General features: G+C 43.2%; 1 protein-coding gene across 2 annotated transcripts in view; it reads right to left on the bottom strand.

Moving 5' to 3' along the window:
• The window catches only part of Rerg (RAS like estrogen regulated growth inhibitor), a 97,527-nt gene that overhangs the window by 7,163 nt on the left and 63,790 nt on the right, over positions 1 to 26,574 (bottom strand). Inside the window, exon 2 of one of the 2 annotated variants that reach the window (XM_035448851.1) lies at positions 4,537 to 4,593. The exons of the other annotated variant lie outside the window; for it this stretch is intronic. Coding sequence (XP_035304742.1) covers positions 4,537 to 4,593 — 57 coding nt within the window. The remainder of the gene's footprint in view (positions 1 to 4,536; positions 4,594 to 26,574) is intronic. 2 annotated transcript variants of the gene reach the window in all.

Below are 26,574 nucleotides of genomic sequence, written 5' to 3'. Positions count from 1 at the left end.
CAGCAGTTAGCAACATGGCTTGATGCTATAGTGGAAATTGTTCTGAGTTATGTTCTGGCCAGACTACAAGCCCATCATGCCATCTTGTATGAGGTCTTGTTCGTGGAATGCCTATCTCCCATTTTCCTGCAGTATTGGTACTAAATAGTTCTATGGCAATGCCTGAGCGCTTCTGCTTCGGCACCCAGTCAGGAGAACTTGTCTCTCTGCCTGAGCCTTTCCAAGCAGAGAGGCTGTAAGGCAGGCAAGAGGAACCAAGAACAGAATTAATGAGCCAGTGGGTTTACTCTGTCTCCAGACTCCTTCTCTTGTTCCGGGCTGAACTTTTGCTGTGCACAAGGACAGCAACTCTGCATTCAGACACCATGGACATCATCTTGTTTGTCCCAGGACACTAGTACTAGTACTGAGAAGCACCCTGTCTCTGACTTTCTCCAGGCCTCCAGCACACACCCAGGAGCAGGGACATGCACACAGTTCAGTGTGGTTAGAAGCCTTTCTCTGGACTCTTGTGTCTCACAGCATTCCCTGAGGGTAACATGACTCTGGAAGACAGATTCAACTCTTGATTGGGACAAGACATTTATGGATTTTGTTTAGTCCGAAGCCATAATCCACTACCCACCCTCGAGGCTGTTCCCTGATTAATGGGCCACATCCAAAATCTGATGAATTTCAGGGGTAGTTTTCGGTGTTATCAACAAACCAGGGCTCAATCTGGCAAAGAATCTGCTAATGAGATGAAAAGAAGTTGAGGGAAATGAAAATCATTCCATATAAAGGATTGTGGGATTTTCTGAGACTCCATCCTTCAAAACACTTGCATTTTAAAAATGAAAAAGAAAAAGAAAAAAAACAACAACAAAACAAAACCCTCTTTGTAAAAAGGGAGCTTAAGTCTGTTGGTGCCCAGTGTAGGAGCGGTTCCCTTCACCCGCCCTCCATCCCTTGCTTGTACCTCTAATTAGAATACTCATAATAGACCCTCTTATAAACAAATTCAACAAAACACAACAGCAACAAGAAACAAATAAAATCACTGGCTCTGAAGTCTAGCAGCCTTGACTCCCCGGCCACTACAACTGTCTTCTGATTGGATATTATAAAGTAGACACAAGGCCACTGTCTCTAGGAAGAAACCCCAGTTGAGGAATTGCTTCCATCAGACTGGCTTATAAGCATGTCTGTGAGGCATTTTTTGTATTGCTAATTGATGCAGGAGGGGCCAGACCACTGTGGGTGGCACCATCCCTAGGTAGGTGGGCCTGAGCTGGGTTAGAAAGATAGTTGAGCAAGCCATGGGGAAGGTTTATGTTTCAAGTTTTTGCCTTGGTTTCCTTCCTGGCTTCCCTCAGGGTGGACTGTGATTGGGACACATAATCCAAATAAACACTTTCCTCACCAAGTGGCTTTTGGTTATAGTGTTTATCGCAGCTTAAGAACACCAATCTAGGACAAAGAGCAAAGCAGGCTCTATTCCGTTTGTTAATATGTGGGATGGTGTTCATAGTTCCCAGATCTTCATGAAACAACAACAAAAGTCCAAAGCAAGAAACCCACTTCCTCAAGTTCTGAGGAAGTGACTGAACTCAGAAACTCAAGAGGACAACGCCCCCATCTTCCCTAATCTTTCCCCTTCAAGAACATGCCACTCTGCTTTGAAATGTAGCTATTTTGGTTGCTGGTTGTTTTGAAACTTGTAAAGTAACCATGAATTCCACAAACATCAAATCTTTCCCCATGGGAGTGGGAAGTTAAGCCCCAAAATGCTAATTTCTCTTGAATCCCCTGGATTGAGGTTTCCTGAGTGCTAGAAAATTAACGGGCTTTCAATGTACACGCCCACACAGACCCAGTCTGCAGTGTGTGAGTTAATGACAGCTTCACCTGCCAGTGAGCTAAGCACCTGTTCCTCCTGGAGGTGGAAGAAGGCTCTGGTTGCTTAGCAGCCAGGGTCCTCGCTGAGCAGCACAGGGCAAGGTTATTGTGTGGCATTCTGCCTCCTAGGGAAGGATGCCTGCAGATAACCAGCACAGGCTCATTCCTATTTATATCTGTGACTATTGAGAATGAATAAAAGTAAAGGAACAGGCTTCACCAAAGACTAATTAAAAATAGTTACGTTCCTTACTAGAACACGCCCAGAGAAAGTTAAAGGCGTCTTTTTTTAAGCTTCATCCTTTGTTGTGATGTGTGGATAGAATGGAGAATAAGTAGCTTTCAACTGAACTCCCGTAAATTGTGGGAAGTTCCAAATAACAATTAGAAAACTTATGTAAATGAGAAAAATGCAAGAGAATTTACACAGCTGGGAAAGACAAGAGATAATTGTGCCCTTTAAAAGCCAGGTTCATCTTTATGTCCAAATGATATAGAGTATTGGTATACTGAAAAAAATTGATGAACAAAATATTTGAAAACGTCTTTTCTCAGGAAATAATCACTAATCACTCTTCTCCCTAACCCTGTGGTAATATCAGAGAATATACTGAGAAGAAAGCTACAAAATCAAAGGGTACTTTTTGTATGTTCCTACCCACAGAATTGTTCAATAATGCATGCCTATAAAATAAGTTTAGAAATTTTAAATATTAGAGTTAACTCCTCTTTTTAAACTTAAGCCAGGGAAGTATTGTGGGGTGGTTTGAAAGAAAATGCCTCCCCCCAGAGAGAGTGGCACTGTTAGGCGGTGTGGCCTGTTTGTTGGAGTAGGTGCAATCTTGTTCCAGGAAGGGTGTCTCTGTGGAGGTGGCTTTGAGGGCTCACATATGCTCAAGCCATGCCCAACGAGACTGGCAACTCCCTGCCGCATATGGGTCAAGATGTGGAGCCCTCAGCTCCTTCTCCAGCACCATGTCTGCCTGTCTGCACGCTGCCGTGCCTGTCTGCACGCTGCCATGCTTCCTGTCAGGATGATAATGGGCTGAACCTCTGAACTGTAAGCTAACCAAATGACATGTTTTCCTTTATAAAAGTTGTTGTGGTTGTGGTTCTCTTCAAAGCAATAGAAATCCTAACTAAGACGTATTATATTCCAAATGTGGGTCTTTGTGTGTCTTTCTTTTCCTGTTTGTGTTAGAAAGATAGATAAGCAAAATCAGAAAATATTGCCTTGTATTCTCATCTCATTCAATAGCTAATATTACTGTCTTGACATATAACTTTTCATTTTTCTGTGCATCTTCACAGAGGTATTTGATGATATTTCCATCCAGATACAAACCTGGAAAGTTATGGTTATGTATTTACTAATAAAGTCACTTGTGATAGTCTTTTAAAAAGCAAAGGCAGAGGAGGATCCTTCAAATGGATATAAGCCAAACTCCTGTCTAAAAGATTGAACGTCATAAAATACGAGGCTTCGAAATAATTCGTAATTTCAGCCAATTACAATCAGTCATGCCAATCCTGTCCCAGTCTCTGAAACTGACCTAGAAAAATGCACCACAGTGAGCAGAGGGGGACAATACACTCTCCCATTCATCAAAGTGCAGCATGGAGCTGGTGAAGGAGCTCATTACTGTTCCCAATAGCTGAGTTATGGAAGCAAGTTAACTGTCCAACAGCAGAAGAACAGACAAAGCAATGTGTGTACATGCAATGGGATGCTGATGGGGAATGTACTGTGTATGTTTATCTTATTGATTGTTAAATAAAGTTCTGTTTGGCCAATGGCAGCAAGTTAGACAGGACTAGGAGTCAAAGAGGATTCTGGGAAATGTAGTAGAGAAGTGGTGATCTAGGCAGGAAGTGACATAGCAAGGAAACTCATCTAAGCAAGGAAACAGGAAGTGTTCCCTTTTTCCCTTCGCCTCCTCCAGCAGCAGGATGTGAGCCACCAGCAAGGAGGGATGCCAATAAGGCGTCCGATAAGATGAGTCTTATAACATATATAGATTTATGATAATTAAGACTGACTAACAGATGAGAATCCTAGTCATTGGCCAAGCAGCTTTGAACCTAATACAAGTCTCTCTGTGCATTAATTTGGGCCCTAACTTGGGCGGGCAGCTGGCATAGAGCGCACACGTGGTGGTGGGGTTCTGCGGCCTTTCGCAGAAAGACTTATTGTAACAGAATGCTTTCTACTAACCCAGAAGAACAGAGATATGCCATTTCAGGAAAATGGATGCAACTGGAGATGATTGTATTAAACAAATCAAGGCATCCTCAGAGATAGATCCATGTTGTTTTTTTTCCCCCTCACTGGTGGGTCACAGATTTTATACAGATGCATAAAATTGTGTGGGTCTATATGGCATGAAAGTAGAGGCAAATCTGTCCAGAGGAAGCCATTTGGTTCTTCTCTGATAATGGACTTAAATTCTTCATTTCTGCACTAAGTCCTGTAGGGCTCGAAACACAAGCGGTGATGCCCAGTGGTGGCCTCTAGGAGGGCTTCCTGTATGACAAATTCAACACTATGCCTTCAAAACAGTCAAAAGGGGCTTAGCAAGGGTGCCACAGACATGCTGTCCCGTTTTGAGGGTCCTAAACATATTGGAGAAGGAAGAGAGGATATAACGTGTGACATACCGAGGGTTGGATCATATTCCCAGATGAAGCGTTTGGTCAGAAATCTCACTACAATAGCTGTGGAAGAAAAAGAACAACATGTCAAAAGTGAGGTCTTGCTGGACTTCGTATTCTTCTACAGAAGGAGAGGCTCCTACACCACCCATATTTCCTTGGCGAAAGGCCCGGTTCACCTGTGATTATCTCCGTGCACTTCTGATTCAGATGGTGGCCTCAAACTTGGGCGGTGTTTTAATATGCTTGTCATTCACAAATTTACAGCTTAGATTTAGTCTTCTAGTGACAGGCTTAAAGCGAACCAGCACAGTGTGAAAATGCACACACAAAAAATGTCTACAAAGTCTTTAATTCAGATGCAAAGTACCACATTACAAGTCTCTGGAATTCGAGTATTAGCAGAGATTGACAAAGGTGAATTAAAATAAAAGACATCACCATTACTAGCTACAAGCTGACAAGGCTATAGTAATGCAGCTACCTGAAAGTCTGGATTAGGAATTCATGACCGCTCATCAGAAAGTGCTCAAAGCTGGGTGTGGCCATGCAAGTTTGTATCCCCAGATGTGCTGGGAGGGGAAGGGGAGCAAAGACAGGAAGATCATGGGGGTTTGCTGGCTGTCTTGTCCCAGGTTTGTTCAGTATAGAACCTGTCTTAAAGAAATGCCTACAGTCTCTCCATTGTTCTGCACCGATATTAAGTCATAGGCAATCTGGATGATCTGTGGCTGGAAATACAGGCTTGGAAAAAGAGAAGTGATGGTCGGTATGATGGCACAAGCCTGTAATCCCAGCACAGGGAGGGTGAGGCAGGAGGATAGTGTGTTTGAGGATGCCTTGGGCTATATAGCAACTTCCAGGATATCCTGAGGTAAATAGTTGGCCCATGTATTAAAACAAAACAAAACAACAACAACAAAAAAAACAAAACAAAAAACAAAGCAAATGCACTTAAACACATGGACACAGTTGTCCTCAAAGTTGACGGCTCATGTCAGAGTCCCTTTGCACCCCTTTCCAGTTCACAGAGTGCTTGTCAAACTTGAGAAAGTTTCTGAAGGAGGCTGTCATGGATGCTAAAAATAGACAAAGAATATTGGATCCTTTCCCTGAAAAAAGAAAAAAAAAAAAAAGAAGCACATTCATACTATTTGGTGAATAATTGCAGCAGCACAGAAGCTCCCTGAAGACCCTGGGTGGTCTCTCAGACTCCACTGAACTTAACTCAAAAATCATGGCTACTGGTTTAAAACACCAATTATATCTTAACTTTTACAAAAATGCCTTGCCTGAGCTGCTCACAGATATTCCCGGAAGGGACAAAGCTAACTGGTAGAAGGCCATGGTCGCTGTGTCTGTCGTCACTTTTAGGAACAGCAGAGAAGCCTGTCCATTTCTTCCCTCCTGTCTCCTGTGAGCTGTCACAGTGCACAGTGCCACGTGGACACTGTCAGATAGGCCACAGCCATATGTGACATCACTGCTGATGACAAAAGAGGGAAAACAGCAATATTCTTTCTTAAATGCAGAGGGTGAGCATGAATTGGAGCCAATGTGCACTCGGAGCCCGAAGTAGCACGGCCACTGACCCTGTCAACCTTCCCACAGGGAGTATGCTTGTGGTTTCAGCTGTGCCCTCAGTCTGTCACTGGAAATTCTCTTGAGAATAAGGCTTCCATTTTTAAAGTTTCTTTTGCATGTATGAAATAATAAGTAAAGACAGACACTTTTCTCTTTTAAAAGTAAACAATGTTAGCCAGGTATGGTGGTGCATGCCTTTAATTTCAGCACTTGAGAGACCAAGGCAGGAGGATCTCTGAGAGTTGTGGGCTGACCAGGGCCACATAGTGAGACCCTGTCTCAAAAACAAAACCATGTTAGTAAACAGAGCTGGCCAAGGGCTTTAAAGGTCCCCGTCTTTAGTTGGAATGCTTAATTTAACTCTAAAGGCCATTCTATAAGAAGTGTTTGTATCTGTAAGGAATGACTTATTCAAATAAGCTACTTAAAAAAATGTAACTGGTGCTTCTCAAATCCAAAAACCATTTAAAATTTAATCATTTTTCAAAATATTTCTGAACTGTATTAGACACTTCACTGCCTTTCAAAATCAAATATTCTGAGCATAATTGCATCATTTGATGATGTCTGGGTCTGGCAATATGGTTTGAAGCTATAAGGAAGATGTGCGAAAGACATCCAGAATGCTGGTGCTTTGGAACGTTTGGAGGCTTTGAATATGTACACACATATTTTACTTAACGTTACTTTGTCCTTCAGCTGTGGTCACTGGGACCATTCTTAATGACACACTGCTCATCCATGCTGCCACTGTTATCACAGCAAAGATTTGTCACCCTATTAAGAAACTTGTATATAATACAGGAAGAATTTGGATGTGTTAACTCCAAAGAAGTTTCTTACATCCATAAAAACGTAACTGGGGCTGGCAGGATGGCCCAGTGGATGAAACATCTCATGGCCCAAGCCTCATGACCTGAGTCTGATCCCTGGATCCCACGGTGGGAGAAAAGAAACAACGTTGCAAGGTTGTGCTCTGATCTCCTCAAGTACACCGTGGCATGCACATGTTCACATACATGCAAAATACAACACAACCACAGTAATGAAGTGCAGCTTTCATCTACCTTCAAGACATCGTGTTTGTTGTTGGTAAACTGTTTCTGCTGACTCCCGGGACACTGGCTGAATTCCTACCGCCAACTATACAAAATAACCTACTTCCAGTAGTGTAACCAATCCAAGCAATGTCAGTCTTCTTTTTACAAAGCTGCACACAGTGGTTATGTCTAGCAATAGGAGCGTGCATTTAAAAGACTAATCTATCCCAAATGCTGGGAAAGCACACAGAGACAGTGGCATGCATCATTTAGAGATGTGGCCTTGTTTTTTTCTTAGAGATTATTTTTTTAGGAAGACAAAAAGGATCAGTGATGGTAATAATGATGACTCATTCTTAACAGGGAACTAACAGCCAAGCATTGAAAGACATAGCAGAAAAAAACAGCCTGAGGGAACTCCCAATAGTACCACGCGTTTTTGTAAAAACCTTCCCTTAAGAAGTGACATGGGCAACTGGAGAGATGGCTTAGCAGTTAAGAGCCCTAACTATTCTTCCAGAAGACCCAGGTTCAATTTGCAGCACCCACAACTGTCTGTAACTCCAGTTCTAGGGGACCCAACACCCATGGCAAAACAGCAATGCACATAAAATAAAAGGAAAAAAAAAACGAGAGATATGGATATATAATGGCAGAACTCTAGCAGCATGGGGGAGGCATATAAGGTCTTTTTTATGGTCACAATAAAGTTTGTTATTCTACCGTTTATTGATATGTACTGTTGAGAGCTAGAGGGGCAGCCAGCCAGTGAAGGTGATGGCTGTTTAAGCCTGATGACCTGTGTTAGAGCCCTGGAACGCACACATTAAAGTGGAAGGAGAGAACCAAGTCCATGAAGTTGTCCTCTGACCTCCACATGCGTGCTGTGACAGGAATACCCTGACACACATGTGTGCATGCACTAACAATAAATAATGATGAAAACATCTTTTAAATGTGTGTGTGAGTGAGTTGGGGGTGTGATCCAGGGGTAGAGTGTTTTCCTGGAACATGCAAAGCCCTGGACGTAGTTCCCAGCACTGCCTCCTCCCCGAGAAAGCTACTAAAAGGATCCATCAGTTTAACCTTCTTGCTTTCTCTATCCCCACCATCTCACTCAGGCAGAGTTTGAGTTTGCTTTTTGTTTTTCTGAAGCACAATGTTATACTGCGACCTTCCCTGCCCAAAGAAGTCTCACAGACTCTTCCTCTAACAGTTTGTGTTCTGTATGATAAAACTTTTTAGACAGAAATAAACTGATCCAGTCAAATGCAAACTCAACACTGGTAATTACAAGAGTTCAACGCAACAGCATCACAGACAGAACCTCCAGATAGTACTGTCTAGGCTCCTGCTAAGCAGTAAGTTCATAACGTGGCTGTGATCCGCAGCGTTTGCATTGTATGTTGTTAAGATGCCTAAGTTCAGGCACTCTACTTTAAAAATGGGATTGCTCATCTCTGCAGGGCCTCAGACACACAGTCACAGCGATGCAACAAATTGACTCAAATCTCAGCAGTGTGTAGGGGAGGAATAAGCATTTATTATAGAGTAGCAGAGAAAAATAACACACACTGATGGGGCTGAAAAATCTACATTGTAAGTCTTGAAGATACCAAGTTTTGAATACTTTCACTTATTTATTTATGTGGTGTGTGTGTGTGTGTGTGTGTGTGTGTGTGTGTGTGTGTACGTACCATGGAACACATGTGAAGTTCAGAGTACAGCTTGTGGCAGTCAGGTCTCCCCTTCCATCATGTAGGTTTCTGAGGACTGAACTCGGATCCTCAGCTTTGGCAGAAAGCACTTCATCCACCAAGCCATCTTGTCAGCCCCCAAGTCAAAGTTTTCATAACCATCGCTGCTTCCTGCTTCCCACCTGGTCACCACGCACCTAAGTTGTGTCTTCCATCCTGGTCATACCTCGGTGGAAACTCTTAATTTAATGTAGGCTCAAACCTAGTGCTTACCCTTCCTAACTCATGCGATAGTGAAAGGTTTGGCTATAAATAAATGAATTCTTGTATTCATTCTATAACCTGCAAGACCTTTGTGAAAACATTCGGCATTTTAAGACCACATAAAATCGCATCACTTTACGATGACTTTTACACACTTTATTAACTGCTGTCGTAAAAACCTTGTTCTGTGAAAAACAATTGTTTTTGTTACACAAAATGGAAGGGAAACTTGTTGCATAGCACCTTTGTTGTCCATTAGTCTTGGGGTAAGAACTCTACCATTTTTTTGTCAATTTTTTTTCCCAATTTATCTTACAACCAAGTTTGTTACCTCAACAAAAGTCCGAATTTTGAAACCACCTGAGGGTATTTTAGTACATTTAGATAATATCCTAAAGGTAGAGCTTCTTAAGATGGGACTGTATCCTCTTCCTAACTCTCCTTCTCCTCAGCACCCACAATATCATTATTTGACTTCAATACCAACTCACACCCTAGGCTATGATACCCATCGCCAAGCCTACATGGGTTGCAGAATCAATACGAGATTGCTTTTAGTTGAATTTGTGGTTTGTAGTTACAATGTCATAATAAAGCAAGTACTAAAAATCATGCCAGACAGATGAGTTTTCATATCACCCTGAATTGTTTGCTCATTTCACCAAGCACAGCCTTGAGTGTCATAAAAATTGTAATGGGAAAAGGAGGTAGTCGTGTTAGAATTACCTACTCTAACCTACTGAGCATGCCCTGGGAGCTCAGACCCCGTGCTAGGCCTTTGCAAGCACGTCTTTCCTCCCCGTGTAACACGAAGAAATTAAAGCTCAGATAACCTACACATTTCTTTTTTGCAGTTTCCGATTATTTATTTATTTATTTATTTGTTTATTTATTTATTTATTTATTTATTTTTGTATGTGTTCTCTGGCTTGCCCAAGTATGCGCCTATGTATGCACACACGCACGAGGGGGAGCCAGAGAACTTTTGAGGGTCAGTTCTCTCCTTCCATCATGTGGGGCCTGGGGATTGAACCCAGATTTTCAGTCTTGGATGCAAGTGCCCTTACCCATACAAGCCATTTCAATAGCCCCACATTTCTTTCTCATAGAAAGCAGGACCTTCGGCTTCGTTGTCCTTGGTTGCTCAGTCACGGGGGTTCAGATAAAGAAGGTGCTCAGAGGCTGCCCCACCCCCCTACGGTCACTGTTCTATAGATGGAAATTTTTCCTGAGGATGCCGTATGTAAGCTACACATACAAGTGCTCTTACCCACACGCTAACTGCATTGTTCCATCTTGGGGGCGGGGAGACCCAAACAATGGTTTTGTTCAGCACTGCCTTTGTTACAAAAGAGTCAAACCCACGATGAAAATACAACCTGGAATATCTCTAAGAAAAATTACTCCTCTAGACATAAGGTTGAGGGTTGGCTATTGTCCCATAACTTCTCAGTGTGGAGCTAAGATGTGCTTTTCACCTCTGTGACCCACAATGCACTGGTACACACACGGGGGTGTTCTGACAACCCTTCCACACGGCGTCGCCTCATCATCTTCACTTAGTTGACTTTATTTGTTTCCTTTGGGGTTGAATATTTTAAGTCTGGTTCAGGAGCGCCATGGCAGCAGCGGGGGGAGATGTGGGGCTGCTTCCAGCGTCCTCTCCTGACAATTTTATTTGAACTTGGCTTCCTTAAAATTCTGACAAGCTAATAAGTGATCAGCATAGTAAGTAGGCAATAAAGACTGAAACATCACCAAGTGAAGGGGAGACAAGGGACATACAGGACACAGAAGACTCATAGTTAACGTCATTATATAGCAGACAGCGTGTTTATCGACAGTAAAGGAGGAAGCAGTCATCTCCCATTTAAAAATTTCCCTGGCCTTGCCAGGACATCACTTCCTCTACTGTGCCATGACACTGTCATTCATTTTTTTCTCTGTTAGAGAATATACCCAGCGACTTTGTAAATATTTATTGCTCCTATGTCCTATCCAGTGTTCACAAGTGTTCAAGTGTTGATCCTATTACGTCAGAGGTCAGAGATGAAATTTTGTGTACATCGTCTCCACCGGTTGTCATTCCTAGACCCTCGATAGCAATGGCACTTTCTGAGCATTCAAAGGGGACCAAATGACATAATGGATATTGATCACGGGTATATTTATTAATCACACAAACTCTTGAAAGTAGGAATTAATGTTCCTATTTTATACAGAAAGAACATGAACAGAAATTGGATGAATTTCACAGAGCAGTTAAACGGAGGAGCCAAGAAAGAATCCAGTGACTTTAAATCTCAAAGCACAAACTTTTAGCAATATGCAATAGATACTACTATATTTTAATATTCCCACACATGACTTAATTCTACATGGTTGAGATTTTTTTGTTCTATATTCGTGTACACCCTATGGAGGAGCAGGCTTTGGGAATGGCATTTTTGGTTGATGACTCAACTTCTTCTTTACTGAAGAAAATCACCATGACCCAAAACCATGGCAACACAGTGAGAGATTATAAATTTTGAGAAGCAAAGAGGAAACTTTAAGATAAGTAAGATTTTTTGTTTCTCTCTTCAAAAGGCTTTTTATTTATGCAACAGACCAGGCAGACAGGAAATGCGTAAGTAATGGTGCAGCTATCAGGCAGGGTGTGGTGAGCTGCTGTCTTCTGGCCAGTTTCTTTCAGGAAAAAAAAAATGCCAGGAACCATCTTAGGCAACCACCTCAGCAAAGAAAGTAACACATGAATTTTTTTCTTAAAAGACTTGAGAATCTGCTCTCTTGCATGCCCTGGGAAAAGCTAAGATGGGGTGAAGGTAGTGGGATAATTAATCTAGAATATGACTCAAGTCCAAACTAAACCATAACCCAAGTCCTGCTGTCATGGTGTCCTTATTGCAAGGACTGAGAAAAAGAAACAAGGGCAGACGGTGGAGAGCCTGGCTCACTTCGGTGCCCTAGAGGAATAGCATTTGTGTTTTCCAGAGTGTGAAACATGAGAGACGGACCTGGAGTCACATTTTCTGAAGGCCCACCTGATGCTTCTGCTCTGGCTTAGAGTTAGAGGGGGGTGACTGGCGATTCTCTACCAAGCTATAGCTTTTGGAAATGCCACATGTTCAAGTTCAGAGACTTAATTTCCTTATTATATTCCTCCTCGAATAACAATAACAATAAAATACCTCCCCTCTCTCTCCTGTCTGCTCCCTTCATCCCCTTTTGTCCCCGTCTCCTCCCCTTCCCTTCCCTCCCTTTTCCTATCCTCTGTTCTCTTCTGAGGCAGGGTCATACTTGAAACTCAGGGGTGGCAATCCTCCTGCCTTAGCCTCCTGCATACTGGGATCTCAGGCATGTGCTGGCTTTCATCCTATGGAACACATACGCCTATCTCTTTGCTTTACTCTTCACATAAAATTAGTGCACATCTCGGGACCAGCTCACATCCAGCCATCCTCTTACTCAGGACCCCCACATACCACAGACTACAGATTAATGAGCTGTGGGCACCTCCCCGCCTTTCACCTGCTCCTTTGTCCATCCAGGTCAAATCAAAGCTCCAAATGTAAGGTCCCTGCCCCTGCATGCTTGGGCCTGCCACAGTTCTTCTCTTCCAGACCTGGGTCTTGATTTTACCCCACCTTCTACGTGCACATTCTTCCTTTGGGTGGGACTTCCTGTGGCTGTCTTTCCTCCTACAGTAGCCATTGTGCCTCCGGGGAAGGACAGAATTATTGATGCCCCAGCACAGAGCCTGGTGTGGCCTTCCATGAAGAGCAAGGACAGCTCTTTGAAGCCTTGGTTTATCAGGCGTTGACAATAGTTTAGACCAATGATACGACTTTTGTCAAAGGAAAACATAAATAATTTCTGAACTGATGAACCATGCTGTGATGGGGGAAGTACTTCTGTGTATGTTTATCTTATTGATTGTTAAATAAAATACTGTTTGGCCAATGAGACAGCAAGTTAGACGGGACTAGGAGTTAAAGAGGATTCTGGGAAATGTAGTAGAGAAGTCATGATCCAGGCAGGAAGTGACATAGCAAGGAGACTTATATTTAAGAAAAGGAAACAGGAAGTGCCGCCTTTTTCCCCTTCGCCTCCTCCAGCGGCAGGATGTGAGCCACCGGCAAGAGAGGGTGCCAGCAAAAGGCATCCTCTATAAAAATAAGTCTTATATATAGATTTATGATAATTAAGACTGAGCTAACAGATAAGAATTGTGGCATTTGAACCTAATACAAGTCTCTCTGTGTATTAATTTGGGCCCTAACTCGGGTGGGCGGCTGGCGTAGAGCGCACACGTGGTGGTGGGGCTTGGGCGGCTTTGGCGGAAAGATTTATTGTAACAATGCTGGAAGGAAACACTTGCTGGACTGGAGATAAAATGAAACCATTGCACGATTTTGAAACGTCAGGACTTAAGGAGAAAGGCTCATCGAAAAGATATAGACCTGAAAATCAAATTTCAGATGTGTTTCCTGATAACTGACTTCAGTCCTTTAGAGGTTCTTTAGGTTTGGGGAGACAGCTGAGTATAGTGCCTGCCCTGCAAGGATGAAGACCTGACTGAGTTTGGATTCCCCAGCGCCAACATGCAAAGCTAGCCTGGTGGTGTGTGTCTGTAGATCCATCCCTGAGAAAGCACAGGCAGGTGGATCACTGGAGCTTGCTGGCGACCAGCCCAGCTTAATCAGTGAGCTCCAGGCTCAGTGACAAACCCTAACTGTGTGTATGTATGTGGGGGGTCAATCTGGAGAGATGGCTCAGTGGTTAAGAGCACTAGCTGCTCTTCCAGAGGACCTGGGTTCCATTACCAGCACCCAGAAGGGGATCTGATGCCCAGACATGCATGCAAGGTAAAATACCTACATATAAAAATTAAAATAAAAAATAATTGAAGAGCAATTGAGGAAGACATCTAACATTGGCTTCCATCTAGACTCCACACACGTGTGCATGCACACAGATATGTACTCATACTCCCCACTTACATACAAGAAAGCGGAGACTTTGTCCAGAACAGCGCCTTCTCATAACTATGGCAGCCTCTCCTGCTTCCTGTGTTCCCTTCCTAATCTCAGATTACTAGCTGCACCAAAAGAATGAATGGACCGGTCGAGGCAGGTATTCATACAATCTGTTTCTATAGCTGTACCCTCAGAAGCGGCCCAACCTCCACCCCTTATCACTTTGAACCCTTGCTGTCTCTCTTGTGAAGGTCAAAACAAATTGACACAAAGATCCTTAAGCCTCAAAAAAAAAAAAAAAAAAAACAGAAGCAGAGTAACGTAATGGATGTGTAAAATGAATGCAGCTTAACGATGCACGCTTTATAAGCTAGGAGTGAAAATGCAAGGGAAATTAGATCCAGATGGGGCTGAAGAATTGCTTTGAAATGACTGTTTGTTTAAGCCCGAAGATGTGGACTTGTCCGGCATTCTGAGAAGACTATCACCCTGAGGGAGAAGAGTTACCACGGTGATGGGAGCCTTCTGTGAAAGGCTTCTCTTAATATGATTTCCAAGAGCTGTCAGGAAACATTTTGTTTCCGAACCCCTAGCTATGGGGTCTCACTTCCGTACATTCAAATCATGAATCGTGACTCACGCTGCTGTGGAAGTGTCTAGGTGAGGATGAATTTGATAATGGTGACTGTCTTCGGGTGACAAGTAAGAGTAGGAAAGACTGTGGGAGCATGGCTTAAAATTCCCAATATGTTTGATAAGACGATTGGGGATGCTAATGAAGATTATAAAATGAAAGCAGTATGTTTTTCAAGAGCAAAATCAATAGGTATGGTTGTCTGGTGATCTATTATTGCCCAATTGAAACTGAAAGAGCAAACAAGTAGAGACCAGTTTGGAATACTGTGATGAGGTCACCAGGCTTTGCCTTTGAATCTGAAGGTTAATACATCAAATGTCAATCAAAATCTACACATCTCCTCTTTTTTTTTTATTTTGAAGACAGGTTTGTTTGTTTGTTTGTTTGTTTGTTTTTGTAACAGCCCTTGGCTGTCCTGGAACTCACTCTGTAGACCACGCTGGCGCCAAACTTAGAGAGATCCTCCTGCCTCTGCCTCCCGAGTGCTGGGATTAAAGGCCTGTGCCACCACTACTTGGCTAATCTATACATTCTTGGTCCAAACTTTCCAACTAGCTTCATACAAGTCAAAAATTATTTGCTTTAATGATAAGAATGACAATTAAGAAATAAATGACAACTTTTCAACATTGGGACTTGTATTTACAATTTTCCAGTTTGTTGTGTGCTTATCAAAAGCAACATTTCATTCCAAGACAATGGGTTTCACCAAAATTATCTGCACGGAATTAAGCATTTTTATGTTATCAAAGGATTTAAATAAAAATTGTGTTTATAATTTATACTTTTTGCTGGAAAAGGAAACACATGTGGTATTCATGTCTATTTCTTTTCCTCCTTGTGTCTATAGCTACATAGCAGTAGAACTTGACAGCTGGAAACATTTGGATTTTATTGTGGGCATAAAAGAGATTCTGAAGGACTAAGTGTCCCAAGGAAGATGAGGAGACACTGGCATGATGCTCTTGGGGACACCGGTCATGGAAAAGCCCATGGACCTCATAGGGTTCTGGCCAAAGAAGTCCTTTGCTCCACTCTGGTCTTGCTTCTTGTCTATGTGGCATTTAGTGGTTTAAATGATTACAACTAGTGATGAGGTATAACTGTAGGCAGCAGGAGTCTTCCGTGAGCTTCAACCCGATCCTGAAGCTGTCTTCAGAGCTCCATTAAAAAATTGGATCCAAAGGTATCTAGGGCTTGCTCACAAATCTAAGAGTGTACGTAGAGAAACTGTGGGCAACTGGGCTAGAGAACCACCCATGAGGAGCTTGTAAGACAAACCACAGTAAGCTCAAAAATATATCATGTGTTTGCAAAAAATGCCACAAAGTCCATTCCATGTACACTGAATATATGGCAATTAAAATTATAAAAGTAAATAGAAGCATCATAAACATAGAGCTGAAAGGTCATGTTTTTAATTTATGTGGTTGCTGTTTCACCACCAAAGTGAACTGGGTGGGGCAGGTGAGACTAAAATGTCCCCAGCACCACATTAAGGACAACAAAGTTAAGACAGATTGGTGCCTCGCTTCCCTCCACCTTCAGCAGCTGTGCAGAATCAGACTTAGAAATAGTCATAGGTGGCTTTATCAGACTAACTCTGACACTCTGCAGCAACGCTGGGGGTTCGTCCATCTCACTGTGTGGCTCAATAGCTTACATCTTTCTGTTGCTGGATACTCCAGTCTATGAGTACCTAGGCCTTTCAAACCAGCCACTATTTGATGAATAACTTAATTGATCCCATTTGGGGGCAGATACAGCTCAGTAAAGGGATTTCGCATACATACAAGTATCATATAGAGAGACAGCATCATAACCGTTGGATAAATATTCAAGAGCACAGTTGGTGGATTATGGTGAGACTATACCTTTAGTCTTGTAAGAAATTACCCAGTGTTCTCCAATGTGTCTGCACCATTTTACAGTTCTAAGATTGTGGCTGACAGCACTCTTATGTCTATAGCCTTTTCATCAATAGGATATCGCATTATCTAAGTAAGGCAAAATGGCTAAAACCTGTAATCCTAGCACTTGGGAATCTGAGGCAGGAGGATTGCTGCTAGTTGAAGATCAGTCCAAGCAGCATTATTTATAGCCAGGGTGTGCTTGTGCTACCAAGGACAACCTCCCTGGATGGCTCGTCCCGCTCAGATCCACACTCGTTCACTCCTGCAGTGTCCATGTGTAATCTGTCTGTTTCGTTCTCCTGTACATGTCTCCTTCCCCCTTTTCCTGGAGTCTTTGGTTTACCTGAACATTTTGCCCCTTTCTAACTTTGATTCTCAGGGCTGGAGAGATGGCTCAGTGGTTAAGAGTAGTGTCTGCTCTTCCAGAGGACCTGGGTTCAATTCTCAGCATCCCCATGGCAGCTCACAACTGTCTATAATTCCAGTTCCAGGGGATCTGACACCCTCACACCAATGCACATAAAAGTAAAGGCCTATTTAAACATTTTTGAGTCTCTTTTGGCATGTCTACTACACTTTTAAAAAGGGAGTGATTTTCTTAGAGCTTGCAATAAATATACAGCACACCTCGGTCAGCTTCTGTGCCAGAAGCAATTCCTCAAGCGTAGCCTGTCATTGGCCCTTGTCACTGTTTCAATGGTACACATTGTTACTATCATGGTTTGAACAAGGGTCATAAAAGATCATTCAAAGAATAAAAAACACAAAAGATTTCATGCTTTCTTCTGCATCTTCTCCAAAGTTTTAACCTAAAACACACGTCTTCTTTTAAAATTTTGTTAATGTGTGTTGCCTTTTGCCCTTACAACCAGACTGTTGTTTTGTTCAAACTGGAAGCTCCACTTCACAGTCACATGCTTAGTCTCGTTTTCTTTTCAACACAAATAACACTAAAGATTCTCCTTCTAGCAACTCAGAGAGCAGATCTATTCAAGGGTAAATCTCCAGGATTTAACAGCTAGAGCCCGATCTTCAAAGGGTGTGTTTCCTGTGGATTCTCTGGAGTATTTTGTAAGATTTAAAACTGTGCCTCGTCTGTTTCCCTCCTACCATTCCCCTATAATGGAATGTTGAAATGAATCAAGCCACTGTTGTGTTCATTTATGGGATCCAAACAAAGATATGTTGCTAATGAAACTCATGTGGTGTGATGCAAATATCAATCAATCATTTATGGGATCCTAACACAGATATGCGGCTGATGAGACTCATGTGGTGTGGTGCAAATATCAATCTAGTTAGTTGGTGATGATTTGTCAATTAGTCTCTGAGTTATTTTGCATCTGTTTTCCTTAGCATTTCTCTGAATAATAAGACCATTTGGGATCTCAAGGGAGAGAGAAATGAGAGCGAAAATAAATATGTAACATTGATCTCTCTCATCAGATTCTTTTTTTTTTTTTTTTTTTTTTTTTTTTTTTTTTTTTTTTTTTCAAGACAGGGTTTCTCTGTGTAGCTTTGGAGCCTATCCTGGCACTCACTCTGGAGTCCAGGCTGGCCTTGAACTCACAGAGATCCACCTGCCTCTGCCTCTGCCTCTGCCTCTGCCTCTGCCTCTGCCTGCCTCTGCCTCTGCCTCTGCCTCTGCCTCTGCCTCCCGAGTGCAGGGATTAAAGGCGTGCGCCACCAACACCCAGCTCATCAGATTCTTTTAAAGGTAGTTAAGTCACCTTCACAATCCATTGGAGTTTATATTTATATTTATTTCCCCAGCTTTTCTTTTGACTGTCCTAAACACTCTTTTTATACTATGAGGCAGGAAAACAAATTGCACTGAGGGAGAATGTTTACACACAGGAGAGTACCATGGGACCTTTTTCCTCATGTAAGCACCAGCTCAGACTGTGCTGGGGTGTATACATGAGCTGCCAATGGCAACTAACACAAATCCTCTTGCCGGGTAGGCATACCAAGGCTGTGTTTAAACACAGTAAAGACTAATTCCATGAAAGTGAATGGGTCCTTTCTATTTTAAAAAAAGTCAAAACAAAGACAAAAAAAAAAAACCCTACAGAAAATATAAATGAGGTACTCTGTGTATGTGTGCATGTGTTCTGTTCAGTCCAAGATAACTGCTCACATATTTAACCCATTGTATCCATTCATTCAATATGTAACACAGTCTTACACGTAACAATTGAGTGTATGGCACCGGGACGTTGCTGAGGAATTCTACTGGCCCTGAGTCTATTTTGCTTATTCATTCATTCATTCATTCATTCATTCATTCACTCATTCATTCATTTCTCAAGCAACTGTCATACACCAGGCTGTGTTGGGTCCTAGAAGTGTCAACAGACAAAAGGTCCACCCCAGGTGTTTCACGATCCTTAGAATTCAGGAAAACGCAGATTAAATCAGAACATAAGCTTTAACTTGTTTCATGGTGACAAGTGCAGAAAAGGAAAAGGAAGAGGAGCAGGGAGACTTGCAGCAATGCATTATGGGAGGGGGAGTGGCTGCAAAAGGCTTTGCGGAGAAGGTGCCTTGACAGCGACTAAAGGCAGGCAGTGAACTGAACTATCTACATATCTGGGAGAAGAACGAAGAATATACAAAGCAGAAGGCAGCTTGTGTGCCAAGTCCCCAATACACAAATGCACTTGGTGTGTGTAAGGAAGAGACTCAGCCAGCAACACCGAAAATGGAGCGAGAACAAAGGGAAAGGTAGGAGGAGATGAAGGCGACCAGGCAGAGGCTGTGAGACCACAGAGAATTCGCAGATGAATGAAAACATTTTGACTTGATGGTGGGAAGCATCTGGTCATTATAAGGAAGGATTTGATTTTCCTGTGGGTCTCAGACAACCGACGACAGCGAGAGCAAGGAAGTGGAGGAGGAAGGGTTGGAAGGTTACTATGACAACTGGAATGCCGCATGGACCAGGGAACAGCCATGGGTGGGAAATGAGCAGATAGTTTAGGACCAGTCACGGAGAGTAAGGGAAGAGTGGGGAACAGTTTTATGAGGGAAGGAAGTAGGAGAATGAAATCCTGGCCCTGAAGTAGAGAAAAGGTGTGGGTGGAAATGAGAAGTCAGTGTAGGGAAAATCTTTACAAGATGGCAGCATCTTTTAGAAGAGCAATAGAGATGCAGGGGCAAAAGGATTCAGAGTCTGGAATTAGATCATTAGTTATCAGAGGAACGATGTATGGCGATTCCATCTGCTCCAGCCAGAATGGCAACCATTACAAAAAAGAGTAACACCAAGTGCTGGAGAAGACACTGAGACAGGGGACTCCTCCACCCTGCTCCTGGGGATGTAAACTAGTTCGCCACTGTGGAAATCCATGTCAGTTTCCCAAGGAAACCAAATTAGATCTACTGTGGGATCCAGTTCAACACCAAGCTATGGAAACAACCTAGGTGTGCCTATGGCTGGGATGGCAGAAAACGGTGTGGAATATCCACACCATACAGTTTTAATCCTTTGTAAAGACAAAAATAAATGATGTCATCTTTGGGGATTATCACATTAAGTGGATTAATCCAGTCTCTAAGAGGCAAAGTTTTTTCTTATTTTGGACCCTAGATTTTATACAGAGACATAAACTCACGAACATACGACATGAAGGTAGAAATGAAATTTTCTAAGCAGGATAAAGCAGCTAGTGAGGGGGAAAGGATAGTGAGGGTCAGAGCATAACAGGATAGGATTAAAGTACGTTATATATTTCATGAAAATGTCCTCATGGAGCTGAGTGCTATGTACAGCAAATATACACCAAATTGAAAAAGAAAAAAGCCTGGTGTTGTAGATAGATACCTAAGATACATACATGCTTGATATTTGTTAGTATAATCACGATATTGAAAACCTCATGGTTGGATGAGGTCACTAGGAAAGCAGGATGGAGAAACATCCTATACTGTGTGCCAATGGTACACTTTTAATGAGGGGGTAACTAGCAGGGGTGGCTGGGAAGGTGAAGCAAGAAGAAAACCAGGAGTCTAGACTCCTGGAAGCTGCTGGATGATCATTCTCTACAGAGAACAGATTCAACACCCTTTTGTCGTACTGCAGATAACACTAGGGCTCAGAATTGGGTCCAGTGTGTGAGGTCACTGGCAATGGATTGGTATGGATAACAGCTTCATTGGAGTGAACTTGGGAAATGTAGAGGCTAAATTGTCAGTGGACTTCAGCCTCAAACCGTTATCAAATTGTTCTTCAATCACAGTTGTTAGTATTCAGGTATCTGGACTGTCCTGGCCTTGGAGTTCTGACAGGATACGCCCTCAGCTGCAGCCACTAAGAGCACAACCTGTGCACATTCGCTATGTCCCCTTTTTAAAGGGTACTGCCCACTCACATCTCTCTCTCTCTCTTTCTCTCTCTCTCTCTCTCTCTCTCTCTCTCTCTCTCTCTCTCTCTCTCTCTCTCTCTCTGTCTGTTCCCCCCTCTTCCTTATCTCTCCCCTTTCCTCTTTCCTGTTGCTCTCATTCTCGAGGCTGGTTTCCCCGCTCCCCTTTCTCCTTTTTAGGATCCCTTTCCCTAATAAAAATAAAAAAAAAAAAACTCTGCTTGAACCCTGTCTCGTGGAGTCTTTCGTGCACTGCTTTTCTTAAATTACAATAGTCAGTTCTCATTTTAAACATGCATTGCCAATTATCTTATTCAACCATAAGACTGAATCCATCCAAACCTAATGATCTCTCTAGCTATTATTCACTGGTACCAAATACAGGATAAGTGCCCACTGCCGTGGAAACAAGACTAGAATAAAATGAGTGGAGGTTACAGAAGGGAGGTGAGACCTTTTCAACTAAAGAGTTCTGTAGCTTTTCCTCCACTTTTCTCTTTCCTCTTGACATGAGACCTTGACTTCTGCACCCCGAGCTCAAATATGAAAGGGAAGAGAAAGTATCAGGTGCACTGACAGCCAGATTCTAGTGAGACCTCTGTGCCCTCTCTGTGTCTGGACCCTTCATACTTGGAGGCCTGGGATAAACACGCTAGACCAGGAAGGAAGCACAGTCAGAGAGAAACGGTGATGGTGTCTTGTGTTCCTCCCTTAGACTGAGCCACCTGCCTGGAATAGGAGGGGAACTGCATAAGGGAGCCATGTTGGTGTCCAAGGGCCATTCTGCTGCCACAGCCATGTAGATCTGAGTGCCTTGTGCTACCACCCAGGACCAAGGTATCATTCTAGCCTAAGCCGCATGCAGCCTAGGGCCATGTCTGGGTCCATGGTCCTACCTAGGCTGGGGTCTGTGTTGATGTCCATGGCCAGTGTTGCCACCAAAGGCCACCCGTGGTCATGTTGGGGTCCAAGTGATGATATGCCACTGTAGGGCCATGCCAGCCTGACTGCCACCCAGGGTCATGGTGTTGTCTGGGCCCAAGCTGCTGTCGAGGGCCATATCTGGGTCCACGGCCCTACAGCACCCAGGGTCTGCATCCATGTCTGTGATTCCTACTACCACCGAAGGATATGCAAATACCTGAGGCCATGCTGGCATCTGAAGGTTCAAAGTATTAACCACATCCACTCCCAGCCTTCTGGGCATTTAACAGGTCATACATTCCTTCCCTTGAAGAAACAACCTATGTGTTAACACTCGGTTCCCCTAGTGCTTATCTGTGAGCACAAGGGCCTCTGTGTCTCTTACATCCTGGCTTCAGTTTCCTGCCTTGAGTTCCTGCCCTGACTTCCTTTAGTGAAGGGCTGCAATGAGGAAGGGGAAGTTGTTTTTGGTCATGGTACTTTATCATAGTAACAGAAACTCTAACTAGGACAGATATATTATGTATTATGGTAAGGGACAGGCACAACAGGTATGGGCATTTTTCATGCTCTATATTATAAGGAAATATGTGTGCTTACTCCACATTCTAGAAAGGAATTTGCAGGTACATGTTGCTAATAGCTAAGGGTGTACAGAGTGTTGATGGGTTGTTTGATATTACTTTGCCCCTCCCTCAGCCATTTGTCCTGGAGGAGCACAAGGTTGACACTAGCAAGTATTCAGGAGCCTGAGCCCAGACCAGAGGACAAGGGAAGAGTGGACGGAGTGATCACAAGAGGGCCACAGACACTACAAGTGTCAGACATGTGACTGGGCATTGACTGGCTGCCTTTGTTCACCAAGCCCATCATTCTTTACAGGGTCTGCTGGCTGGAAATGAGATGCAAAGCAGATGTTTTGTTTTCTAAGAATGCTGACTGAAGAAAGTATGGCGGCAGAAACCTCAGTTCCTGCCTCTACTCATTGGCCTTGGCACCCTGAGCTGTGGTATTCTAGTCCTATATCTTATTACACCATTTTATTTGATTTCTGGCTTGACTGAGATGGAGCTATTTGACTGATATTTTCCTGGGATAATTTAAATAATTACTGTTTTATCTGCAGACAGTTTGCTTGGGGTAATAAGTTTTATGATATCCTTTCCTCGTTCTCTGTCTTTCAAGGTAACGCAAATGTTTGTTTCCCTTTCAAAAGCGAGGGTCACAATGCTCACCCAGATTGAATTAGTAGCCTGCAGCTGGTCACACTGCTTTAGGATCAAGCAAGTCTGGTCTCGTGAGTGGAAGGCCAGACTGTTCTACTGTGAAGCCAGTATACAAGGCCCAGTGTGACTCTTCCCATTGCATTAGAACCTTACAGTGTGGAATGGGCCTCTTTCTCTGAAGTGCAAAGCAAGGGCTGCATTTGACTGGGCCTCACAGGCTAAGAGCGGGGTGAAGCCTGGGTGTTGAATTCCTGAGCAGGCAGCTTCCTGGCCCTGTTTACTCTAAGGACCTGGTCGAAGCTTTGGCAAACAGTCCAATCACAGACAGATGAACTTGACGGGAAATGCCTTAGGAACACTACATGCGTGACCCTTTGCTTTAGTTTTTTTTTTTTTAATTTGGGTTTTCTTCAAATATTTTTAAATAGAAAGCCCGTATCTCCCTTAAATCTGCCCTTTTCATATCATTTTAAAGATCTTGGGTCCAGTTTCTAAAACTAAGTTATTGAAACTTGAAACTGCTCTCTCTCTCTCCCCTCCCCCTCCCTATCACCGTCATCCCTCTCCCCTCTCCTTTTTTCCCCTCCTCAACCTCCTTCTCCCCTTCTCTCTTTCTTTGGTTTAAGGTGATGTTTATTTCAGCTCAGGTGACATTTAATGCCGGGTATTATTTAGAAAAAAAAAAAAAAGAAAGATTTCATTGTCTCTCTGTAAACTTGGAATGAAACACTGGTGAGCAGAGAGGCTGCTGGGCTTGGGTTCACAGAGTTATGTGACCCACACTCTAGCATCATGAATCCAAGTGATTAGAATCTGTGTCTATAGTGGGCATAATGCCTATTGTAAAACTTGTTTTCAGAAAAAAAAGAGCATTTTATAGTGTTCTCTCATTAAAATTGCACCTTTAAGAGCCAAATGAGGCAGAAGGTAGGAACAATCTTCAGTCAATCCAGGCTGAAGCAATTTAAATACAGAGAGGGAGAGTGGGGTTATTTTTAACCACTGCGATTCTGAAGGCTTATGTTTAAGGAGAGTGATGACACAGATTAAATCCCCTTTCTACTAATAAATGACAAGAAAAACTGGAATTTGGGTTTAATACCCATATTCTGTGGATGGCAGTGGGTCACCGAGTAAAGGAGCTTGCTCCCAAGGCTAACGGAGCTCGTTCACAGGCTCCACACAGTAGGAAAGAATGATATCTATAGGTAAACCTCTGATGACATGTGTACCATGGCATGAGCGCACACACACAAACATACAAAGTACATAAGTGCAAAATAAAATAACACATACATAAATACAGCCTAAAGGTACGGTTGTGTCCACTGGTCCAGAATGAGGCAGGAAACAGTAAAGGGCAAAATTCCAGAAAAGACACAAGGACAGCGGCAGGCGAAGGATTGGCAGCTTGGCAGCCCCCGCCAGTCCCCAGCCTCCTTCAGCCAAAGCAGCGTCTCCCGGAAAATCCTGCAGCACAGGGACTTGGGAGAGGTGAGAATTCTGTGAAGGATGCAGAAAAAGTCACTGGGGCCTCGCTTCATCCCTTCTGTCTCTTGTTGCTCTCCTGGAGCCAGGCCTCAGGTGTCTCCCTCTGTGTCTCCCCTGTAATAAACGATACCCTTCCCCACAAGTGTCCACATGTCTACGCACAATGTGTCCGAAAGAGACCCTAGAACCTGGAACGTCTGCTTTCTAGACTTACATCTAAACCCAAAATGAAGGAAGGAAGGAAGGAAGGGAGAGAAGGAGGGACAGAGGGAGAGAGGGACAGAAAGGAGGGAAGGAGGGAGATAGGGAGGGAGAGAGGAACTGCTTGGTGTCACTCAGCAGCAAACGAGAAGAGCGTCACTCTGAGCAGATGAATGAAAGCTGAGATCTGGATGCATTTTCAGGTCAACTAAACAAGCTCATGTCTTACTATGCTGCTCCAGGAAGAGCGACCGCCGAACTGCCTTCCGCTTGGGAAAAACAGATACTTCCTTTAAACCGAAGCTAATGCTTTGGTCATTTCTGCTAGGTCAAAATGAAGAACTGGACAGCAACCTGTGAGACCTGATGGGCAACAGCAGTCTGCAGGCGTGAGCTCTGAGCGGCAGCCCTGTGTTAGTATGTCTATTGAGACCTGAGGTTATGAGCATCAGTGTTGTGGACGCCAGCTTTATCTGCCATTAGCCATCTCCTTCCTCTAGTTTTTAGTTGTTTTTTTTGTTTGTTTGTTTTTGTTTTGTTTTGTTTTTTTAACAAAATAGGGTCTCACTCTGAAACCCAGCCGTCCCTTCATTTTACCACAAGTCTGGCCTTGAACTCCCGATCCCCTTGTTTCTAACCCCCAAGTGCTGAGATGTGATGTATACTACAGTGCCCATTTTAATAGACAGTTACTTTTTTAGTTGGTAATGTTAGCTTCTAATAACGACTGTGACAAGGGGCTCTGTTTATTTGCTCGTTGGTTATTTTAGATGTTTTATTATAGTGTGTGTGTGTGTGTGTGTGTGTGTGTGTGTGTGTGTGTGTGCTCATACAGGCACACCCACCACAGCATTTTTGTGGCAGAGAAGAACCGGCTAGAACTGACTCAGCTCTTTTGTACATGGGTTCTTGGGATGGAACTCAGGTGGTCAGGACTGTGACAAGTGTCTTTGCCTGATGGGGAATGTACTGTGTATGTTTATCTTATTGATTGTTGAATAAAATACTATTTGGCCAATGAGACAGCAAGTAGACGGGACTAGGAGTCAAAGAGGATTCTGGGAAATGTAGTAGAGAAGTGCTGATCCAGGCAGGAAGTGACATAGCAAGGAGACTCATATTTAAGTGAAGGAAAAACAGGAAGGGCCCTCTTTTCCCCTCCGCTCCTGCTCCAGTGGCACAATGTGATCCACCGGCAAGGAGGGACGCAAATAAGGCGTCCGATAAGATAAGTCTTATAAAATATATAGATTATGATAGTTAAGACTGAGCTAACAGATGAGAATCCTAGTCATTGGCCAAGCAGCTTTAAACCTAATACAAGTTTCTGTGTATTCATTTGGGTCTAACTCGGGCGGGCAGCTTGCGTAAAGCGTACATGTGGCGATGGGGCTCGGTGGCTTTTGGCAGAAAGATTTATCGTAACATTTGCCTCCTGAGAAATCTCACTAACTCCTGCTTGTTTCCTAACAGCCATGGGAACTTTCAGCTATGTGTTTTGGTATGTTATCACTGTGTACTGACACAGACCCCTCTACATGTTAAGCAGTTGCACGATCCCTGAGTTACAACCCCAGCCCATTTTTAGAGTCTTTTAATAGCAGAGGTGTTTGTTTCTTTATTCATGTACTTACTTATTTTTGGACAGAGTCTTGCTACTAGCCCGGGCGACCGCCAAACTCACTATCCTCCTGCCTCCGCTTCCAATATGCAGCACTCAAAGG

This window comes from Cricetulus griseus, chromosome 8 (genome assembly GCF_003668045.3).
Source record: "Cricetulus griseus strain 17A/GY chromosome 8, alternate assembly CriGri-PICRH-1.0, whole genome shotgun sequence".
Classification (NCBI taxonomy): Eukaryota; Metazoa; Chordata; class Mammalia; order Rodentia; family Cricetidae; genus Cricetulus; species Cricetulus griseus.
Note: the sequence above shows the minus strand (reverse complement) of the source record. Positions and strands in the feature narration are given on the sequence as shown.